This window comes from Nylanderia fulva, unplaced genomic scaffold (genome assembly GCF_048542155.1).
Source record: "Nylanderia fulva isolate GAGA-0341 unplaced genomic scaffold, ASM4854215v1 Scaffold106, whole genome shotgun sequence".
NCBI classification, from domain to species: Eukaryota; Metazoa; Arthropoda; class Insecta; order Hymenoptera; family Formicidae; genus Nylanderia; species Nylanderia fulva.
The window spans coordinates 106,201-129,153 of record NW_028189258.1 but is presented as its reverse complement, the minus strand read 5'-3'; the positions used below and the strand labels follow the sequence as shown (position 1 = coordinate 129,153).

Genomic DNA, 22,953 nt, shown 5'->3' with positions numbered 1-22,953 from the left:
TAAAGACATTGTGCTCTAAATGCACACACGTGTCGAACTACGTGTATCAAATCGCACGTGCGAGCAATGCGCGGAAGTCGATTGTCGGAGACGATAAACTCTAAAATATGGAAAACTTATAAAATGTGGAAAAATGGATATTATTGTAAATTGTGACAAAAATTTAATACGTACTGCGGCCATATTATAAAAACTTTTTTCTAATTATGATAACTGAAACGAAGATGTGAACAATCTGACACGTTTTATATTATTGTGTAATTTACAGAAAACGAATGATCAGTGTTGTACTTAGATGATTTTAAAATTAATTAGATAAAGATGATTTTGTTTTAAATATATCTAAATAAAGATAAAATTATATAGTGATTTATCTAAATAACTTCTAGATTTTTCTAAAGCTACCGCGTATGTAAACATAGTTATAAAAAATAAATTATAAAAGAGATATAAAAATATATTCACACTTTTATTTATAAGCCTTTATCGTTTACTGCCCACACAGCACAAAACTCAACAGAAATGTTGCAGAAACATTTCAAAGTTTCAAAAAAGTTTCAAGTAACACTGAAACGTCATTATAACATCTAAGAAACGTAACATAGAAAAAGTAAAATTAATAAATAAATTCTTCAAAAGGTCGCCAGTAATAATTAAAACAAATATCTAATGAGCAAGTTAGTGATAAAACGTTTGTCAAACAGTTAACATCCGTTACACTCGTTTGTCATTTCTACATCGTTCGTTAAAACATTATGGAAATGATTGCAGTTTCAACTGAATTTTAGTCTTTATTACTCTTTTTACTAATCCGTATTTATATCTGACTTAGATACTTGAAAAGAAGCGCAATGACGGTCAAAACGTTGTATTAAACAATTGTAATAAAATTGCCAGTTTGGTCGACTTGCTCATTAAATATTTGTTATAGAAAAAGTAACATTTAAAACATTTATGCAATCTTTCATAAACATATTTGTGATAAAATAGCGGACATTTTCACGTGTTTAAGACGTATATGAAACATTTTTGAATAAATTTTGTGAAGATCTCTGAAATGTCTTGTGCTGTATGGGTGTTTAATTATCTTTATGTGCTATAGCCCTAAACCAAATTATCTGGACATTATTCTAGCTAATTAAATAAAGATAACACTTTTTTCTAACTAAAAGGCAGATATAGATAACACATATTTTTGCTATCTATATAAAGACAAAATGACGTCAAAATTTCATTTAGATGCTCATCTATATAATTTTATTTCGATAACAGCAAACACTGCAAATGATGAAGAATTGCAGATGATGTTTGCGCGATGTCTATAGAGAGAATAAACAACCTCGAAACAAACGCTTCTATCTTTCGAAAAGTTGCAGCGATACAATCGCGACACAGAGACTATGTCTATCGTATGTCCTCTTTCTGGGTTGGGATCGCAACTTCACAATTCCGAGGACGCGTTCACCTCGACAGATATGTTTGCGTCGTGGGTTCGAGTTCGATCGAAGCGTAACGGGCCGTTGTCTTGGATGCGGGTACCTGGGGTTGGAAGAGGCAAAGGGATAGAGAAGGTAGGGAATAGGAGGTTCCTGCGAGGAACACCCTCTTGCCAGCTGATTATAAATTAAGGCCATCGCCATAGGATTCAATCAATTATAATTCCTTTATGATATCGATCATTTTGAACATTAAGTATTATCTAAATGATTATTTATAAACACACACATACGTATACAGCCATGGCCAAAAAAGTATTACGTATCTTTATTTTATGAGATATCTTTTGAATATTTATTGGAAATGATTCTATTGTTAATTTTTATTATATTGAAATGTTTAAGGAATATTTTTAACAATAGACATCTCAGTTAATGGGTCAAAAAACAATTGACTTACTTTAATTGCTATATTCACATTTTTAGAGTGATAGTACTAGTCTACTGTCAGATGTCGCTATTGTCGTAAATATAATATTAGTGCGCGTTTTTAGGAAGAGATTTTAAAGAAAGAATGAAAAATGTAGCACCAGAACAATGTCGTCAATTTAGTAGTACTATGCCCAAAAGAATTGCTGCTGTAATTAAAGTAAAAGGAGAAGCCACTAATATTAAAAAACAATAAAAAAACACTTCCTTAGAAATCCTATGATTTTATTTCTTTTTTACACGGAAACATAAGATAATATAGAATTATTATAGGGTGCCTAATATTTTTGGCCAAAACTGTCATTTGCCAGACATGTAACATAATTTTACTATTATATAATTGACAAATCAACACAATATAGTAATTATAGAACAACCTATTCGTAGCCAAAACGTGCATGGAATAAGGAAATTAATTGATGTCCACCAATCTTTTTTAATTTTTCATTTTTGATGGCAATTTCGATATGTCGCGGAGCGGTGGAATCTTGGACCGGAATGTTTGGGGTAGAAATCTCATAGGGAGGAACCTCCGGTGATCGATTCCTCCGTGAGTTCCGAGAGGGGTTGTTATCGTCGATTAGGCACCCTCGAAAGGGAAACAGCCGGCGATTGGTTCGCTAGGACCACTCCCATAGGCGGTGCCTGCCGACATATGGTGGCAACCGAGAGATATACTCGCGTTTTGCCGGGCACAATGTGCCTGGTATCCGCAGCTAGTTTGCACCATGGTAGAGTCGCCTCGCCAGTTCACGCAGCAACGTCGTGCCGCACGCATCGGCACGCATCGGCACGCATCTGTTCATTCTCTCTAAAGCAACAAACGTCAAAATCAATCAGCGTATCGCGGACATTTATAGGAAAATCTCGATCGATTCGCTTCTCATTAAGAGAGTTTAAGAACCACAAGGCAATATGAGGCTACAGACTTTCCTAAATTGGCCGGTTGTCAACGTGATAAATTCCGAAGAACTGATTGTTTTCCATGATATTGTAACCAAAATGTTCGACTCGCTCCAAGAAACTGTGTCTAGGTCGTAGTGAAGTGCAGAATTGGCTCTCGTGCTTCGTCCGTGATCGGAAGTGGCGCATTTGTGATAAAAATCGCCAAAAAAAACGTCCACTGTGATCGCGAATCGTTTATCGTGTGGCTGATTACCAAAGCACCGAGGCATCGATTACGAAATAGCATCGACTATGGTAGTTTTGTAAGTATCCATGATTGGACTTATAGAGCATCCATTTTTATTAATTTTTATCAAAATAGAGTGTCTCGTACTCAGTAAATCACTGATTTACAGTAGATTCCTGACGTCATTTAGAGACGATGTTTTCTCAGCTAAAATGTCGAGGCATCAGTAATTTTGAAGTTATAAGCGAGTAAAAATAAAAGGTTTTTTGCAAACTAAGTTTTGTAGAAATAAAATATTAACAAAATCATACTCCTTAGTTAATTTTGGGTAGCGTTTACTTTAATAGAATTTATAATAACAAAAATTGGAGATATGCAAAAAATGATGATCCCTTTCGACATTTTCATTGAGGAAAAAATCGTCTCTAAATGACGTCGAAAATCTAAACGTATATCAGTGATTTGCTGGATACGGGACACATTGTATTAGTTTTCCAATAAAATTACAGTTACAGTTGTAAAGTATAATCCAAGTTCAGCGAATTCTTCCATCTCAAACTAACTTTTATGAAACATAAAATTTTCAGTTGCTGATTTGACAAATACAAAGAATTTGTAATTTTAATATTTGACATTAATTACTTTTGCATTGGAAAGAGAAGGAGAGCAAGAGGGGGGGGGGGAGAGAAATGTAGTTAGTATCTAATCAATGAGTGTCCTGCGGGTCTCCCATTGGTACGTGGGCGTATCACGAGACTTGATTGGACGCAAGGTGTTCTACAAATCCCTCATTTACACATGCGCGTTTTATCAAATCATACGCTAGTGCGCAGAAGTTGCGTTTTTCCAATACTTATCATTTTTACCAAAGTTACTCCTCGTCGTTATTTTAATTCTCTCTTACTTCAAATAACTCTCAAAAAATATGATAACAATTAAACGATATTCAGAATTCTAAGAATAGTAATTAAAAAAAGTTGATATAATAAAACTACAAGAAAATAAAAAATTAATTTTTTTGCGCTCTATTCCGAAGTAGCAAATTCACGTCTTTAAACGTCAAAAATGACATTATTATTTTGACTTTCAATTATACGTTATTTGACGTCAAAATGATACGTACTTGCTTCCTGAGTTTTCAGAAGCAAATATTCTCAATTAAATAATTATTGGCAATAAATAGTTAAAATAGGTTTACGATTGCACTTACTTGATTAGTCAAGGCAAAAGAAATAATCAAGGAGTCTAAATCGGAAAGAAGATAGTTATCTTCGTGAAAACTCGATTAAGAATGTGTTACCACCTCGCCATTGATGGCACAGGCCAACACCTCAGAGACAGATTAAACGAATGTAAAACGCGATCCCCTTTTATCTCGAATCTCAAGAACGTTCTCTTCCTGTCTGCTGCCTCAAGAGATCCTTTGAACCCGCGGTTCCCCTTCGCGAGCTCCTTTTCCCTCCTCGTGTATCCTTTTATATTCGGTGGCAACCGAACGAGAAGCTGACAGTTTATTCGCGGTATTAATTCAACGATTACAGGTAGGAGGGGACAATATTTCGAATGTCAGATTTCACGCAAATTCTCTAATATGTGGTCTGGAAAAAATCTCATGATTTTTTATGACCAATGTTGACGTAAAAATTACAAAAAATATATAATTAAACGATATCAATTTTAAAAATCAAAACTTTATATCTGAATAAATTTTGGCGTGACATCCTCAAGAATTTTCGAGTTTATTATGTTATAAATTTATTTATTATGTTATAAATATAAATTAAATATTTCGAATGTCAGATTTTGCGTAAATTCTCTAATATGTGTTCTGAAAAAAAATTTCATATGATTTTTTTATGAGTACCTAATGTTTTATAATTACGAAAAATATATAATTAAACGATATCAATTTTAAAAATCAAAATCTTATTTCTGAATAAATTTTTGCGTAACATCCTCAAGAATTTTCGAGTTTATTATGTTATAAATTCATCAATAATATGTATATCATAAGGTTGTGCAACGCACTAATTGCGAGTAAATATTCTACAATCATCAGTGCTTGATTTTAAAATTAGTTAAAAAAGATGAGATAAAAATATGTAAATTCATCTTACAATTAGATAAGATAAAGATGAAGTTGTTTTCAATATATCTAAATAAAAGATTAAATTGTGTGGCGATTCATCACATAATTACCAGATAATATTATTTTTAAGGATCGCGCTTATGTAAACACAGTTATAAAAAAATGTAAATTATAAAAAAGATATAAAAATATATTCATATTTTTATCTATAAATTTTAACGTTTACTGCTTAAGTATTTTTATGTGCTATGGCCATAATACCAAATTATCTGAACATTATTAAATAACAATGTTAAAACTCTTATATTATTAAATAATTTAGTAAAGACAACACTTTTTTATCTAAGATGCACACAGATATAGTTAATAAATATTTTTATTATTTATATAAAGATAAGATGACGCCAGAACTTTATCTAGATAATCATCTATATAATTTTATTTAAGTAATAGTAAACACTAACAACCCTATAAGAGAACCCACGTGCGCCCCTAAATTTTGCGCGTTAAACTGATATTACTTGCGATCCTTCTTTCTCTTGTCGGTCATTCGTCCGCTTTCTCTCTCATCAGGATCAACGTGGTTTCTCGAAGCGACGTACGGGAATCGGCAAAAAGTCGGGATTTACAAAAATCCAGCCTGACCGGTTTTCTTTCGTTCTATCGCGTTTCATTGAGTCGCGACCCGTTTTACCAAGCTTTTTGCACTATCTCACAACTGTTCCATTCTGCTATTCAGAATCATTGCGTAGAGATACTCTGCGTTAATAAATAGATATCGCCAGGATTGACCAGAGATTGTATAAGTAAAACGATTGAATGTAAATGGCGTATGACTGGGTCATCGCTCTGATCAAAATAGTTTTCAAAACATTCTAAAAAATTGTCAAAAATACATTCTTCGAATGTAATATATAGTCTGTCGAACTAAGTTTGTCGCGCGTGGCGCAAAAAATACTTTTCGAAAAATCATCTTCAGAAATATGTGAAAGATTTATATTACATATGTATAATATGTGTAAAAAAACACATTAATTAAAAATATTTTTTTTAACAGATTGCTAAAGAATGTAAACTAATTAATGAGAGATAGAAAAATTTTGATGTACTGCCTACAATAAATAGCACATAAACAAATCTGTCTTATGATTTTATTATTTTATTATTTTGATTGTGAGAATAAAAATCACACTCGCAAATCGACTGATTTGATTCGTGTCGATTGTGAACAAACATTTGAAAAGAAGTAGATACTTATAAGATAAAATAAGTGAATAACTTTCAATGTAAAAAATAGACATTATTAATGCTATAAGACTTTCCTCGAATTGTCTATAGCTAGATTAAACAATTTTCGAAAAATAAATAAAATTAGAAGAAAAAAAATTAGCAAAAACAGTTGATTGATCGAAATTATATCACTTACTGAACATTGCAATTTTTTCTTTTCATTTTCTTTTATTTAATTATTTATAGATAGATTAAGAACAAGAAGAATTTATTTTCTTATATGATGTGATGAGCTATATTATTTGAACATTGTATGTGCAAAGTTTAAAATTATCGTAATAAATGTTTTTATTATTCTTGCACGCAGGCGCAAAACAATCTTTGTTAAATTTATAATCCACAAGTTTACGCAATTCGGGGCTTAAAATAATTCAATGCGACACTAGTGGTGGTCGCGTGAACTATCATAAATGGCCGTCGCGAGAGAGAGAATACATCTGACATTATCTTATTATTATTTGAATAATTAATTAATAATGTTGCAGTGATCACATGAGATTCTGATGTCAAGGCATTTACTTGTAGACATAAGGAATATAAATCTATTCTTTCTTGATTTTATGACTTTTCATAGTTACACTGCACATAATAATCATGCCGGAATTTTATAACATTCTGACCTTTAATCATATTCTTTGATGAAGGCGTAGCTTTTGTATAATCACAGAGTGTGTCTAGCCGCAATGACATCTTTTTCATTAAAAAAATTAATTTTTATACTTAAAACTGTTGTTGTATATTCACAACGGCCATATTTGTTTTGCTTCAGTAGCCTCTCTTACTACGGTAGACGTTTTTTTCGCCAATAAAGAATTAATTATGAAAAATGAATATAAACGAACGAAGGGGTGAAGTTACTCTCCTGACATTACAGGATTGGTGTGTGTTTCGGAATGTTTCCGGATAAAACGAGAAGAGCAATAATTCGAATGAAAAGAGCGAAGAATTAACTTGTTTAGAAACGCGAGATTAACTCGCGAGCTAATCTTGCGGAGAGATCCAAAGCTTGTAGCGAGGGAACAGAGAAACGGACAAGTAACAAACGGAGGAAAAGGAAGAGAAGAAAGAGAAAATGAGAGAAAGAGGAGAAACGAAAAAGAAGGAAAGAGGAATGGACGAACCGAGAAATTTCTTCCTCTTCACACTGCGCCCTTCGTGATATTTTAGTGGCCTTGTCGCGGCCGCGTATCTACCTTAATATCTGAAATTCTCAACGCGCACCCATACCATCGAAAGAGAGAGAGAGAGAGAGAGAGAGAGAGAGAGGGAGGAATAAAGAGCGTTTTCTCTCTCTCTCTTCCTCTTTGCTCCATCTCTTCGGGGATCACGGTACTCCGTGAGGACGCACGCGTATGTTCACGCACGTGTGCGTACGTCTTCGACTCTCGACTGGACAATCTTGGCGCAGCATCGTCCGCCGATGTATCATCTTACTTGGAGCTAAAGGCGATGACTTTATCACCGATCCGGGCAATCATTCACCTAAGCTCGCTCTTTTCTCCGTTAGCACTCTATCCTCGTCCTCCCGAGTGTGTTCCTTCGGCTCAATTCCACTCCGCCGAGGAGAAAAAGGAAAGAGAAAGAGAAAAAGAAAAAGACTTTGACGTAATGTATAATAAACGCGTGTTTGCTTTTCTTCTATGCTATACATGATGACGAATCATCGATAAAAAATCGACGTAGAACATAAGATAACAAAAACGGGGTGTATACTCAAATCTTACAAATAAATTTCCTGAGGATTTCATGATGTTCCAGGTACTTTTGTTCAAAATTCCAGATAAAATTAAAGTATTTTAAATAATATTTAGAATACAATTTTGAAATAAGTTTCTTTGTTATACATAACTTTTTAACATAAATGAAGTATTTTTTTTAATATAATAATGTAGTATTATATTATATATTATAATAAAATATATTTTAATATATACTTTATATAAAACTAATAAATTTTATATTCTTTAAAACTATATTTTGAAATCAAAGGGGCAATTTTTTTAAATGTCCTGAATTTAAATTAAATTCCATGGTAAGTCCAGGATTTTTCAAAGTAGAACAAAATGTCCTGAAAATTCCAAGTTTTCTAGGTTTTTCCAGAGAGTATACACCCTGAAAAAGCAGCTGCATTTTCGTAAACAATGTACCTATCATTAATTAGTATTATCGATTAATATCGTGAGTGATTTTATGGCCAATGGGATATGTGCAATTGCTACCGCATATGTTATTTTTTTGATAACAATAATTTTGCTGACTCGCTGTCTATTTTATCGACAAATATTATTTTTATTTAATGGCCTATTTATTGGCTATGCACAATGAAAAATCCTTTTCCAGAATTAAAATATTCATAATAATAAATCTACTATGTATATGTATAAAAAAGAAACTAAAAAAGTTAAATAATTATACAGTTTTCTTCCAACATATTGTAACAACATATTGTATTATAACCGATAAGAAAACTGTTTAATTATTTAACTGCTTGGTTTTTTATATACATATATATTAGCCTAGATTTGTTATTATAAATACTTTAATTCTAGAAAACGATTTTTTTTCTGCATAGCCAATAAATAGATAAGATTGTTGACTTGGATGTTTTAGGATTATAAACGTCTAAACTTGATAAAACTGACGAAAATGAGGTTATTTGTGCATCCTGTGCGCGTATTCTGTACAAGTGTCCCTTAGAAAAATTCTGCGGAAAAATCTTCCGTAATGACCTGTCGGATATATAATAAATGACTAGTAAATTTGAGTAAATAATCTAAGTTCGACAGCAAATTTAGACCGATATATCTAAAAATTCGGATTCACAATAAATTAGCGAAAGGCTTGCTACAGCTGCCAATGTTTTCTACTATTCGAAGTAATATATCTATTGCAATCAAATTATTTTCTACTTTTTACATAGCATTTTAAATAGCAATAAATACATTTTTATGAAAAAGCTATACAAATTAATTCATTAATATTTCCTGATGATTTATTATCCTGATGTTTTATACACACATTTCTTCTTTTAAAGATTATAATTTTAAACAATTTATTTGATATATTTGGTATATTTGTGCGAAATATGATCGATAGACCGTTGTTTGAACTTCGGTGAGAAATTCTCGCATACATATGTCACCACCGACATATAAGCATATACTTTAATGTTAAAGGAAGAAAAATAGAAACTAATTTTTGAGCTGATGTGCGAAGAAATGTATCAATTGTAAAAAAATGTATTATGTATAATTTTTTCCTTTTATTTGTGTACTATTTGCAAGTTTCAAATAACAAAAATCAATTGCAAATTAATCATATATTTATTATTATTAATATGCGCGATGAAATGGGGGAATTGATCGAGTGCCAATGCTTTTTCACATTATTTTTTTATAAATTTTCATAGCAATTGATGTGAAATCTTTGTAAAATAAGTTTATAAGTATTATAATAAAATAAGTATTGGTAAATCAGTTTGTTTGAACAAAAATAAATAAAGAAACGCGTATTTGTAAGTGGAGGAAATATTAACTATGTTGCAAATCCACTATTGTTATTGATTGGAGAATATACAGTGTTTTTAAAACTGTGCCAGAGATTTTAAGGATGTATTCTAGGGATCAAAATAAGAAAAAAAGTTTCTATATAAACATGGGTCTAAAAATAAAAATTATCATCTTCTATCTCAAAATCGGATCAAATTGTCAAAATTATATAAAAATAAAGTATTCGCTACTAATTTTATTACATTGTACAAAATTTCAACAGTCTGTGAAAAAATTTCCGAGAGCTAAAATACATTTTCGATTTTTTTCCCAACTTTAGGGGGCTATAATTTGGAAGAAAAGTACTAGATTAAAAAAAAAAAATAATATTTGTATTGTTTTAATGTTGGATGCTTGTTGGATGAGTGCTGAATTCTAATTTTCAAAGATGAATGCATAATCACTATTAGTAAACGCGAGTTGATAAATTTCACAAGAATAGTTTTATACTGAGAATACCAGTCTGATATGGTGTAACATGAAACACATTCAGCATCTTTCCGATTCGATTATAATATACGGAGTTACGATTATAATATACCTAAGAGTTCCCCGGAAAGATGCTGAATATGTTTCATGTCACGCACTATACCACCCATAAACCTCCATAAGTTGCGCGAGATAGGTTAGGTACATACCATAATTTTTATCTCGCAATTGGCGGATACAATCACTATTTGCGTGAAAAATGTTAAATTATCTTTAGATTAGATTTTAAATAATAATTTAATCCCAAAGAACAAAAAAATGCAGAATTTTAAGATGGACCGCATCGGTTCTGTTTACATGTGCAATACAGTTATACCGTGTACTTATTGTTAGATGATTTTAAAATTAGCTAGATAAAGATGAGATAAAAATTTATCTTAGATAAATTAAAGATAATTTTGTTTTAAATATATTTAAATAAAAGATAAAATTATATATGACAATTCATCTAGATAATTTCCAGATAATATTATTTTTAAGATAACTTATAAACATAGTTACAAATAAAATGTAAATTATAAAAGCAATATAAATGTATATTCATACTTTTATTTTTTATCGCTTACAGCTTAAGTTCTATTGCTCAAGTATTTTTATGTGGCCCTAAATCAAATTATCTGAACATTGTTCTAGATAATTTAGTAAAGATAATACTTTTTCCATCTAAGTGCAGATAAGATAGATAATATTATAATATTTTTAAAGCTAAAATAATGCCAAAGCTTTATCTAGATGATCATCTATGTATATAATTTTATTTAGATAATAGCAAATACTGTTTGCAAAAAATATACATAAATTTCAATTTGTTAAAACAATTTTAAACGATAAGGAAGTTTAAAGATAGATGCTTCAAGAAAGTACAAATTCATTCTGTTTTCGTATAGAAGTCGCGTGGGGTCGCCGACGATGTCAGCGACTGTTGCTAGCAATCAACAACAGCAACATCCTCATCAGGAATGGGACATAAGCGATTCGAACGTTCCGAGGGTAAGTTTTTTTTTTCCCAATCGGGACGAATTGTATCGCGCGAAATAATTAATTTCTTGAAGAAGAATGATCGGATCGAAAAATTCCAAACTTTATAGAGATCAAAATCGTATATCCTTACAATCTCGAAAATGAAATTTTACGTCAGGTAGTGGAATACGACCCTTGGTGTGAATGGGCGGATGGACACGTGAGGAGAGTCTACGGACCGGATTGCGAAGAAGCAAGGAGACACGCCTCTGGTTGGGCGATGAGGAACACCAACAATCATAACGTGAGCATCCTTAAGAAGAGTTGCCTAGGCGTTCTGGTGTGCTCTCAGGAGTGCATCCTGCCCGGCGGTGGAAGGGTTCACCTCCGGCCGGCGATTTGCGATAAGGTGATAACGAACGAAATGATAAAATGCAAATCTCGATTCAATAAGAAATATAATATATAAATTATAATTGCGCGATAGTTGCATATCGATATTCTAATTTTTTTTTTTATGATGCAGAATTTTGCTCGCTTGTTCGCAACGAAAGCACAGATTACAGATGACTAATTTACAGCCAAAAATTATTTTAAATTAGATAAAGTGTTTTTTTTTATAGATTTGCGGGAGTTTGCTGAAAACGATGCCGCAAACCAAATTTTACTAGCATGTCAGATATTTAAATCAAAAATAAAATAATTGAGATTTTAATGTATAAAAAATGGCTTTTTTACGATATTTCAGATTTTTTGTTGTAAAAAATATTAATGTTATCTGGAATGTCTGATCAAATATCGTGAATCTATTGTTTATCTCCTATAAAATGCATTTTTGATTTCAATATTTTACTATTTAGCCATGTTATGAAAAATTAAAGCTGGGAACACTACTTCTTATATGAAGATGCTTTTTGAGAAAAAAAAACGTTTTTTTATTCCAAAATTTATTTTATTTTTTTTTTTAGATCATACAACTTTTGTCTGAATTATTCTTTTCAAAAATGTAATTGTTTCGAAAAATTTAAGGTAATTAAAATAAAATATCTTATATATAAATTTATATTTAGTGAAATCTATTACGATAAGTAATAAGATTACACTGTGTATGTGATAGCCTTGAACTGTAAATTATGAGTATAATTATATGATTTTATTATATAGCTAGAATATTTGCTAACTCAATAAAACTGTGTATTTAAATTAAATCCTTCCTAACATGACTAAAAAGTAAAATATCGAAATAAAAAATGCATTTTATAAAGGATAAACAATACATAATTTCTGATCAAAATTTCAAAATACTTTACCTTTTTTCCAAAAAAATTTAAATATTGCAAAGAAATTTTTTTTATTATTTTGGAAACCTGAAAATTGACTTGCGGCAATTGTTTTCATCCAAAAATCTATAAGAAACATCTTGTCTGGTTCCATAAAAAAAATTAAAAAAAAATTTTTTTGTAAACTAATGTAATTGAAAAATTATATTGTAAAATTAAATATTTCATTTTTGTGATTTATTCCGTATAATTAGATTAAACAATTTTACGCGTTATTGCCCAATTAAAGGATTAAGAATCAAAATCGAAATATAATAATAATAATAATAATAATAATAATAATAAATCGTCAAATTCGACATTCTAATAATGTATCTTGATTTTTTCGCAGGCGAGGAAGAAACAACAGGGCAAACCGTGTCCTAATAGGCAATGCACCGGTCGTTTAGAGATACTATCTTGTCGTGGACATTGCGGTTATCCCGTGACGCATTTTTGGCGGCACACGGAACACGCGATCTTTTTTCAAGCCAAGGGCCAGCACGATCATCCGCGACCGGAAGCCAAATCTACATCGGAGGCTAGAAGAAGCGTGGGTTCGGGCAGAAGGGTTAGGGGATTAGCGGTTCTTTTGGCGAGAGAGGCCGCCCTAGGCTCCAAGGTAATTCTCAATTTTGCGCGTTTGATTACAAAATTAATTTGAAAAGTAAGAAAGAAATTTTTTTTTGAGATCTCGAATAATATTTTTCAAACAAAATTTCTTAAATATTATTATTTATTTTTATTATTATATTATTATATTATTTTATTATTATTTTTATTATTTTAATAATTATTATTATTAATAAATTATATATATATATTAATTTTTTAAAACAATGATAAATTATTAAATTAAGGCCATGTGTAACGAGCAATACGATATTATTTTATTATTGAGAAGAAAATTCTTAATTTGAAATAATAATTATACAAACGTTTCGAGCTCTACTTGCTCCTCTTCAGTGCGCAAAAAAATAGTAATAATAAATAACGATAATAAATAAATACATAAAATTCTAATAAAATCCGCAATACATAGTCAATATAAGTTATATAGTTGAGTCATAGTTAAAACGCAAAATATATTTACAATGAATTGAGACCATTAAAATAGTTCAACAAAGTAAGAACCCAATTAGAAGCAGAATGATTCGTCCGGTTATTCGTAAAATATATTAGAATTATTAATAAAAACTTGGAGTGACACTTATACATTACTCCAAATGAACCACTTATCGTTATTTGACGAAAGTCCCTCGATCTGGTAATGATTATGTTCATCCTCTCCAAATTATTTGATATTTGTTAACTGAATTTAAAGAATTTATTCAATTGTAAAATAGGATTCCACTAATGTGTATGTGAAAAAAAGATTAAAAATTATAAATTAAACTAACTACTAAAATATTGAACCTTTATGCTTACAAATTGTTCCGAATAACTTGAGATGACGATGCTTCCAATTGTTGTTGGCCTTATTGTTAGTACTTGACTGTTGCCTAATCTTTTAAAAAGTCGAATAAATAGGTGTCAGATCTCACAAAATAAACATTTACATAAGTCTAAAAATTCGATATTTCTTCTAGAATGTCGAAATACGCGTTGTTAAGCAATTCGGTGTCTGTGTTATTATTTATACCATGCCTTTGTTCCTTGATGTGTATCATTTCCGAGATAAGTCTTTTATAATAATTAGATTCAATATCAAGTATTTTAACGTTATCCCAATCAAAAGCATGTTTTTTATCCATAATATGTTCAGAGATCACAGAATGCTTGGAGGAATCAAATTTAATATTATTCATATGCTCTTTTAGTCTAGTGCGTAATTTTCTTTTGGTTTGCCCAACATACGAAGCTTCACAATCCTTACAATTAATTTTGTAGACAACATTATTATTATTGTTATGCACGTTTTTGTCCTTGTGGACTTTAATTAATTTGTTAAGATTATTTAGACAACGGTATCCTACTCTGAAATCTGATTTTTTTATTGTCGATGCTATTGTCTCAGAAATGTTATTAATGTATGGAATGACGAAAAATTTTTTCTTGCTATTATCTTCTGCAATTTCTTTTTTTCTATTGTTGTTAAACTGACCATTGTTTAAAACTCTTATTCTCTTATTTATTTCTTTAAAGATTAAATGAATAGGGTAACCGTTGTCCAATAATATTTTAATACACAGTTCTAAATTTTTCTTATGATATATGGGATGAGATAATAACAATGCCCTATTAATAAGATTATAAATTACTCCTATTTTATGGCACATAGGGTGACTCGATAAAAAAGATAGTACTCTACCTGAACATGTCTTTTTTTGAAACCAATCTAAGTGTATGATGTTGTCTATTATTTTAATGTTTAAATCTAGAAAATTTATGCTTCTATTAATTTCGTATTCAATCGTAAATTGTAGTCGTTGATTGTAACTATTAAACTTATTCAATACGCTATCAATTTTATTCTTTGGTGCCACCATAATAATGTCGTCTACATATCTATAATATATTCCAATACCGATGTCCAATTCATTAATTATTGATTCTTCAAGATCTTGCATAACAATATTAGCAATTATTGGCGATAACGGGGAACCCATAGGTGTGCCATAAACTTGCTTGTATACAATGTCATTGAATGTGAAGTATGTTGACGACAATATAAATTTAACCATGGAAATGAATTCATTTTTTGGAATTAATGTATGTGTACTGATATAATTCCATCTATTGCTCACACTTTCTATTGCAAGATCTATCGGAATGTTAGTGAATAGTGAAACCACGTCTAATGATATTAGAATATCTTCCGCACCAATTTTCTTACCCGCTAGCTTGCTGTAAAGTTCAAAACTATTATTTACATGGAATTATATCAATACACATACATTAATTCCAAAAAATGAATTCATTTCCATGGTTAAATTTATATTGTCGTCAACATACTTCACATTCAATGACATTGTATACAAGCAAGTTTATGGCACACCTATGGGTTCCCCGTTATCGCCAATAATTGCTAATATTGTTATGCAAGATCTTGAAGAATCAATAATTAATGAATTGGACATCGGTATTGGAATATATTATAGATATGTAGACGACATTATTATGGTGGCACCAAAGAATAAAATTGATAGCGTATTGAATAAGTTTAATAGTTACAATCAACGACTACAATTTACGATTGAATACGAAATTAATAGAAGCATAAATTTTCTAGATTTAAACATTAAAATAATAGACAACATCATACACTTAGATTGGTTTCAAAAAAAGACATGTTCAGGTAGAGTACTATCTTTTTTATCGAGTCACCCTATGTGCCATAAAATAGGAGTAATTTATAATCTTATTAATAGGGCATTGTTATTATCTCATCCCATATATCATAAGAAAAATTTAGAACTGTGTATTAAAATATTATTGGACAACGGTTACCCTATTCATTTAATCTTTAAAGAAATAAATAAGAGAATAAGAGTTTTAAACAATGGTCAGTTTAACAACAATAGAAAAAAAGAAATTGCAGAAGATAATAGCAAGAAAAAATTTTTCGTCATTCCATACATTAATAACATTTCTGAGACAATAGCATCGACAATAAAAAAATCAGATTTCAGAGTAGGATACCGTTGTCTAAATAATCTTAACAAATTAATTAAAGTCCACAAGGACAAAAACGTGCATAACAATAATAATAATGTTGTCTACAAAATTAATTGTAAGGATTGTGAAGCTTCGTATGTTGGGCAAACCAAAAGAAAATTACGCACTAGACTAAAAGAGCATATGAATAATATTAAATTTGATTCCTCCAAGCATTCTGTGATCTCTGAACATATTATGGATAAAAAACATGCTTTTGATTGGGATAACGTTAAAATACTTGATATTGAATCTAATTATTATAAAAGACTTATCTCGGAAATGATACACATCAAGGAACAAAGGCATGGTATAAATAATAACACAGACACCGAATTGCTTAACAACGCGTATTTCGACATTCTAGAAGAAATATCGAATTTTTAGACTTATGTAAATGTTTATTTTGTGAGATCTGACACCTATTTATTCGACTTTTTAAAAGACTAGACAACAGTCAAGTACTAACAATAAGGCCAACAACAATTGGAAGCATCGTCATCTCAAGTTATTCGGAACAATTTGTAAGCATAAAGGTTCAATATTTTAGTAGTTAGTTTAATTTATAATTTTTAATCTTTTTTTCACATACACATTAGTGGAATCCTATTTTACAATTGAATAAATTCTTTAAATTCAGTTAACAAATATCAAATAATTTGGAGAGGATGAACATAATCATTACCAGATCGAAGGACTTTCGTCAAATAACGATAAGTGGTTCATTTGGAGTAATGTATAAGTGTCACTCCAAGTTTTTATTAATAATTCTAATATATTTTACGAATAACCGGACGAATCATTCTGCTTCTAATTGGGTTCTTACTTTGTTGAACTATTTTAATGGTCTCAATTCATTGTAAATATATTTTGCGTTTTAACTATGACTCAACTATATAACTTATATTGACTATGTATTGCGGATTTTATTAGAATTTTATGTATTTATTTATTATCGTTATTTATTATTACTATTTTTTTGCGCACTGAAGAGGAGCAAGTAGAGCTCGAAACGTTTGTATAATTATTATTTCAAATTAAGAATTTTCTTCTCAATAATAAAATAATATCGTATTGCTCGTTACACATGGCCTTAATTTAATAATTTATCATTGTTTTTATTGTCATACGAGCTTGAGCATTAGTATGTGATGTTTTGATTAGGTATTAATTTTGCATTAATTTTTTAAATAAAAATTTCCCAATATTTTCCTCAGTTATATCAGACGATAAAATAATTATTTCAGTTTTGGCCATTATTTAATTAACATCAATCGTAAAACAGTAGCTAGATATATCTGAAATAATGAGCTGAAGTGAAGAAAAAATTGACTTACTACAACGAAAAGATTCCGTTCGACTTGTGCAATCTCCAGCTGCAATTTCCTGCTGTACGTCCGTGGTCAATAAAAAAAAAGAGAAATAATGATTATAAAATGAGCGAATTGTATTACATTAATTATATACTGCATGCACATATGCGTTTCATTGCAGTTAATGTCACTGAGAGGAACGAAAAGATCGAGCACGGATACACTCGAGCAGTCGGCGAGAACAACGCAGCCACCACCACTGATTTCTGATAAAGGTTACTATTTTAATGTCTTATTAATCAAAAACGTAAAATATTCATTATAGCCGTGAATATATATCAAAAATTACAGAAAATATTATTTTTGTTTTTCAATGTCTTCATATTATTTTATTATTAGCTGCGATATAAAAATATTTAAAATATTACAATTTTTTCTATTTTTTTACTGTATAATTTTTTTAATCGAGTGTATGTATAATTCTGCGATCTCTTATCTCATCATTCTAAAGTTTATTCCTTTTTTTTATTTATATAATTTTGTATACTTATACATGTACATAGATTATAAATATTGGTCTTGTTGAAAAATTTCTATTATTGGAAAAACTTAACCTAAATTTGTCCAAGAATCTGTTATTAAAATTAAGAAAAAAATTATTAAAAGAGTAATGGAACTATATATGTACTATGGAACTATATTACATATCAACTTTAAATTTGAACTTAATTTCTATTTGAATTTCGTAAATATAAATAATCAATTACCAAACATTGCCGCTTTCTTAATGACTTTGCTCCGACAAGTTGTCGATTCATGGTTCACGTTAAAGATGCAAAAACACTGTTTTATATAAATGTAAATGATAAGTGAAATTGATATCGATTCTTGATTCACGATATTTTTGACACACGCATGAAATAGAATACTCGGAAACTCGTAATCCCGATTTTCACGAATGACGCGACTCTGTTGAAAAATCAGTATATATTTTATTGAAAAATTTTTGAACATTTAATTATAGGTCATTAATATATATTTAATACACTTCGCCACCAAATAAAATTATTTGTGCATTATTGTGAAATTATTACTTTAAATTTAGGAAGTTATAAACTCAACTAAAATCATACACACACGTTTGTCAATCAGCGTCAATCGTCAATGAATACTAGTGCGCGAATGCGAAATGCAACTATAATTACGTCAGCGCGGCGCGGCGCGACGTGAAGTCGCGCGCGAATCGCCATTTAATCGCAGCTTATGATTGGCTAACTTTAAATCCTTTCAAAAATTATATTGTACTCACAGAATAAAAAAATATAATAATAATAATAATAATAACAACAATATAACAATAATAATAATACAATAACAATAATAATAATAATAATATTACATATTAGTTTACAAAAAGTTTTTTTTTCATTATTTTAAATTACATAAGGTGTTGCTTATAAATTTTTAAACGCTGAAAATGATGCCGTATTAAGCTAATTTTCACTAGCACGGTGAAGTTTCGAAATAGTTGCTTAATATACAAAAAATGACATTTTTGCGATATTTAAGATTTTTTTGTGAAAAACATCAATGTTATGTGGAAATTCTAATCATATATGTCATGAATGTATTGTTCATCCCCTATAAAATGCACTTAATTTTGTTTCGATATTTTACTTTTTAGTCATGTTAAGAAGAATTTATATACTATTGTAAGTTTTGTTGAGATAGCAAATATTCCGCTTATATATAATGATAAAGTCATATATATAATTATATACTCATAATCAGGGTTGAGTAATAACTAGTTAAAAATTAAAAAGTTTATAACTTTTAACTTAGTTTAGTTAATTTATAATATATTAATTTTTAATTTCAACTAGTTATTTTTGATCTTAAACTTATTAACTTTTTTCTAAGTTAAATTTTTTTTATCTCTGAATACCATTATTGGTTTTTTATAAGTTATAAACGTATTATTTTTAAATTAAAGTATTATTAATTTTTATGTTCATTTGTCATCAATTGTAATTACCAAAAAATATATTGCTATATAAAAGTCAAAATTTCTTTTTTATTTATTATTATAAATTAAAAAAAATTAACAAACGAAATTCTAATTTAATATAAATAATCTTTTTAAAAATTAACTTTTGATTTAACTTCAGTTAATTTAATCTTAACTTTAATTGAGTTAATTTTTTGCTCATGTAACTTTTAATTTAATTAAATTAATTTTATATGCAACTAACTTTAATTTAACTTATAAAAATCTTTCCTCAATGGTAAAAGTCAACCCAACTGGCAATCATTTATTATAAATAATTAGTTAAAATACAACGTTTTGGCAGCCCTTTTCAAGCTGCATTGTTGTATTTTAACTAATTATTTAAAATAAATGATTGCCAGTTTGGTCGACTTTTACCATTGAGGAAAGATTTTTATTAATTATTACTGGCAAACCTTAAGGATTATTATCTGTTAATTTAACTTAGTTTAAAAAAATCATTAACTTACCCAACCCTGCTCATAATATAATTATATTCATACAATTATATTCATAATTATACGCATACAATATACTCATAATTTATAGTTAGGATTATCGATATACATACACAGTGTAACTTATTGTAATAGATTCTACTAAATGTATATATGTGTGTATTGGGTGTCTCATTTTAATTGCATTTATGATAAATTTTTCGAAACAAATGCATTTTTGAAAAAAATGTTCCAGACAAAAATTGTTTAATCTAAAGGAGGACAAGTAATTGTAAAATCAGTTTTGGAAAAATAATTTTTTCTAAAAAATCATTTCCTTAAGAAGCATCTTTATATGAGAAATAGTTCTCAGTTTTAATCTTCCATAACATGGCTAAAGAGTAAGATATTGAAATAAAAAGAAATACATTTTATAGGGAATGAATAATATTCATGATATTTAATTATACTTTTCACATAACGTTTTTTACAAAAAATCTTAAATATCACAAAAAGCTATTTTTTTACACATTAAATTTCAATTATTTTGAAAATCTGATATGCTAATAATAAAATTTGATTTGTGGCATCGTTTTAAAAAATTTATAAGAAACATTTTATCTAATTTAAAATAATTTTTGGCTGTAAACTAGTGTTATTATTGTATAATAATATATTGTATAATATACAAAGTCTATGATTGTATACTATTTGGAATATAAAAAAATTAGGACTTTACTTGGTTCCTCGTCAACTTTCTTACTATAATATTTCGATCCGCATCAAATTCGCATCAAATTTTCACAGATTTTAAGTATAATAACAATACTTTTACATAATAATACACGCGAAATGAACTATCCTTTTATTAATAATTGCGAAAAACTTTTAACAAAAAATATAAAGAAACCATTCTTTCGATGTTGTAGGATATTCATGCTCCTGTCCACCCTTCGAGTGTATATGTTCGCTACAAGCTAATATACCGTCCTACCCGCAGTCTCACCATCATCAGACAACGGTATACCCTCAACAGTTATCTTCCACAGACGGATCTTATTGGATGCAGAACGCTCCGCCGCAAGAGGACACCGTTGGTTACTGTCTGCCGAATCAGGTTCCGCAGGAAGCTTACGGCGATTTTCCACGCGATCCCTTTACAGGCGATCTCTTTCAACCGGAAGAAATCTTTCAATTGGATCAACCGTTGAGGCCCGATTTTTCTGCAAATCCTCAGGACATGGCACGTTCACCACCGACCCTTCTTGATCTCGGTAGCGGTACCATCAAATATGAAGTGAAGCAGCACGATCAAACCTACTGGAATCAATTCCTTAGCGAAGATTCCAGCAGCAGTCATTTGAGTCTGTCCCAGGACGAGAGGTTCCACTTTACCAACTTCGAACCCGATAAAGTTTCTAATGGATTTCTTAAAAAAACGATGCATCATTACGCTTTACCAGAAAAGAATCAAAGCCAACCTATAAATGATGCTCTGAACTATCAGAGCTATTCTAGATCGCAAAGTCAAAAAAGCTTCATCGAAGGAAGCGCGAAACACGACGAGCACGAGCAGTCTTATTGGTCCCAAAATCAACAGGACAACAGATTACATTTAGAAGGCTTCGAAGTCAAGGAGGAGGAGCTTTTGGCCTCGCGCAGGGAGATCGAATGCTACAAGAACAGTTGTCAATCTCCGATTATAAGTAGAACGGAATACAATCAGATTTATCAGAGGCCGAAGAGCGAGGATCAGCACGATACGACGCGACGTAGTTGCAACAGCTCCGAACAAGACAAGCCGTACACCTTTGACGGGTATCACCATATGTTCGAGCACACCGCCGACAGCAAGAACCAATCGCACAATCGCGTCGCGCATCATCAGAACTCGTCCAGGTTAGGTTTGGACGACAGACTCCAAGGTGGTTACGACAATCAGGAGACTCCGGAAATCGCAGAGAGGCTATTTCACAATTCCGGCGTGGCGGAAACATCCATTCGCTCGCAAAACAGCCCCGAAACCTTCTTTTATCCTAGCAACGACCGTTGCCATTACACTTGCGAGATCGTCGAGCGGATGCCGCAGATGCCGGGTGCCGGACCAACCAGTCACGGGACCGTAAACAGTTACGGCGATCAGATCGCCGCCGATCTAGATCTGCCGCCCTTCGTGGATTACACGCTAGTCGGGATGTTGTGCAGTTCCACGGACGAGGACACGTCGAGTCTGTTACCTTCCGCGGGGTCTTGTCCCCAGGACTCGCACAGCTACATTCCTCATCATTAGAATTATATAGTTCGTCGCCACTACTCAATATACATATTTGTATTGTACAAATAAATACATAAGATAGTGTTGCCAGTCTTTCTCTCTAGGAGGTAGTACATATTGACTCGATCGTTCGCTTCTCTTGTAACCACTCAACTCTAACAGCACAAGTATTCGAAAAACGTTCAGAGGACATGCAGAGGATAATGTCCTCTGGATATCCTCAGAATATCCTCTGAACGTTTTTCGGATATGTTGTGCTGTTAGGGAAGTAACAAACTGACATCTTTAAGGAGATGCTGATTATGTTGGTTTTATCGACAAATTATTTTCATTTATCTTTTTATTGGCTATACAGAATGAAAAATGCTTTACTAGAATTAAAATATAACAAATCTGGGTTATTATACGTATATAAAAAGAAATCAAGAAAGTTAAATAATTACAGTTTTCTTATCGTTTAGGTTAGGTTGAC

General features: G+C 30.5%; 2 protein-coding genes and 1 long non-coding RNA gene across 3 annotated transcripts in view; 2 read left to right on the top strand and 1 right to left on the bottom strand.

The window, feature by feature from the left end:
• Positions 1-17,801, bottom strand: part of mei-W68 (meiotic W68) — a 62,006-nt gene extending 44,205 nt beyond the window's left edge. The window contains exon 1 of the mRNA XM_029304446.2: positions 17,747-17,801. The gene's annotated coding sequence lies outside the window, so the exon portion shown is untranslated. The remainder of the gene's footprint in view (positions 1-17,746) is intronic.
• On the top strand, positions 2,658-22,675 carry LOC114932278 (uncharacterized). The gene is made up of 6 exons (XM_029304445.2): positions 2,658-3,133; positions 11,361-11,463; positions 11,612-11,842; positions 13,105-13,374; positions 17,904-17,997; positions 21,136-22,675. The coding sequence occupies exons 1-6, from the start codon at positions 3,123-3,125 to the stop codon at positions 22,494-22,496; spliced, it is 2,070 nt and encodes a 689-aa protein (XP_029160278.2). The 5' UTR covers positions 2,658-3,122; the 3' UTR covers positions 22,497-22,675.
• LOC146725062 (uncharacterized) lies at positions 16,638-17,493 on the top strand. Its single transcript, XR_014925196.1, has 2 exons — positions 16,638-16,933; positions 17,050-17,493. It is a non-coding gene; the product is annotated as an uncharacterized LOC146725062 (long non-coding RNA).
• Positions 22,676-22,953: the final 278 nt, after the last annotated feature.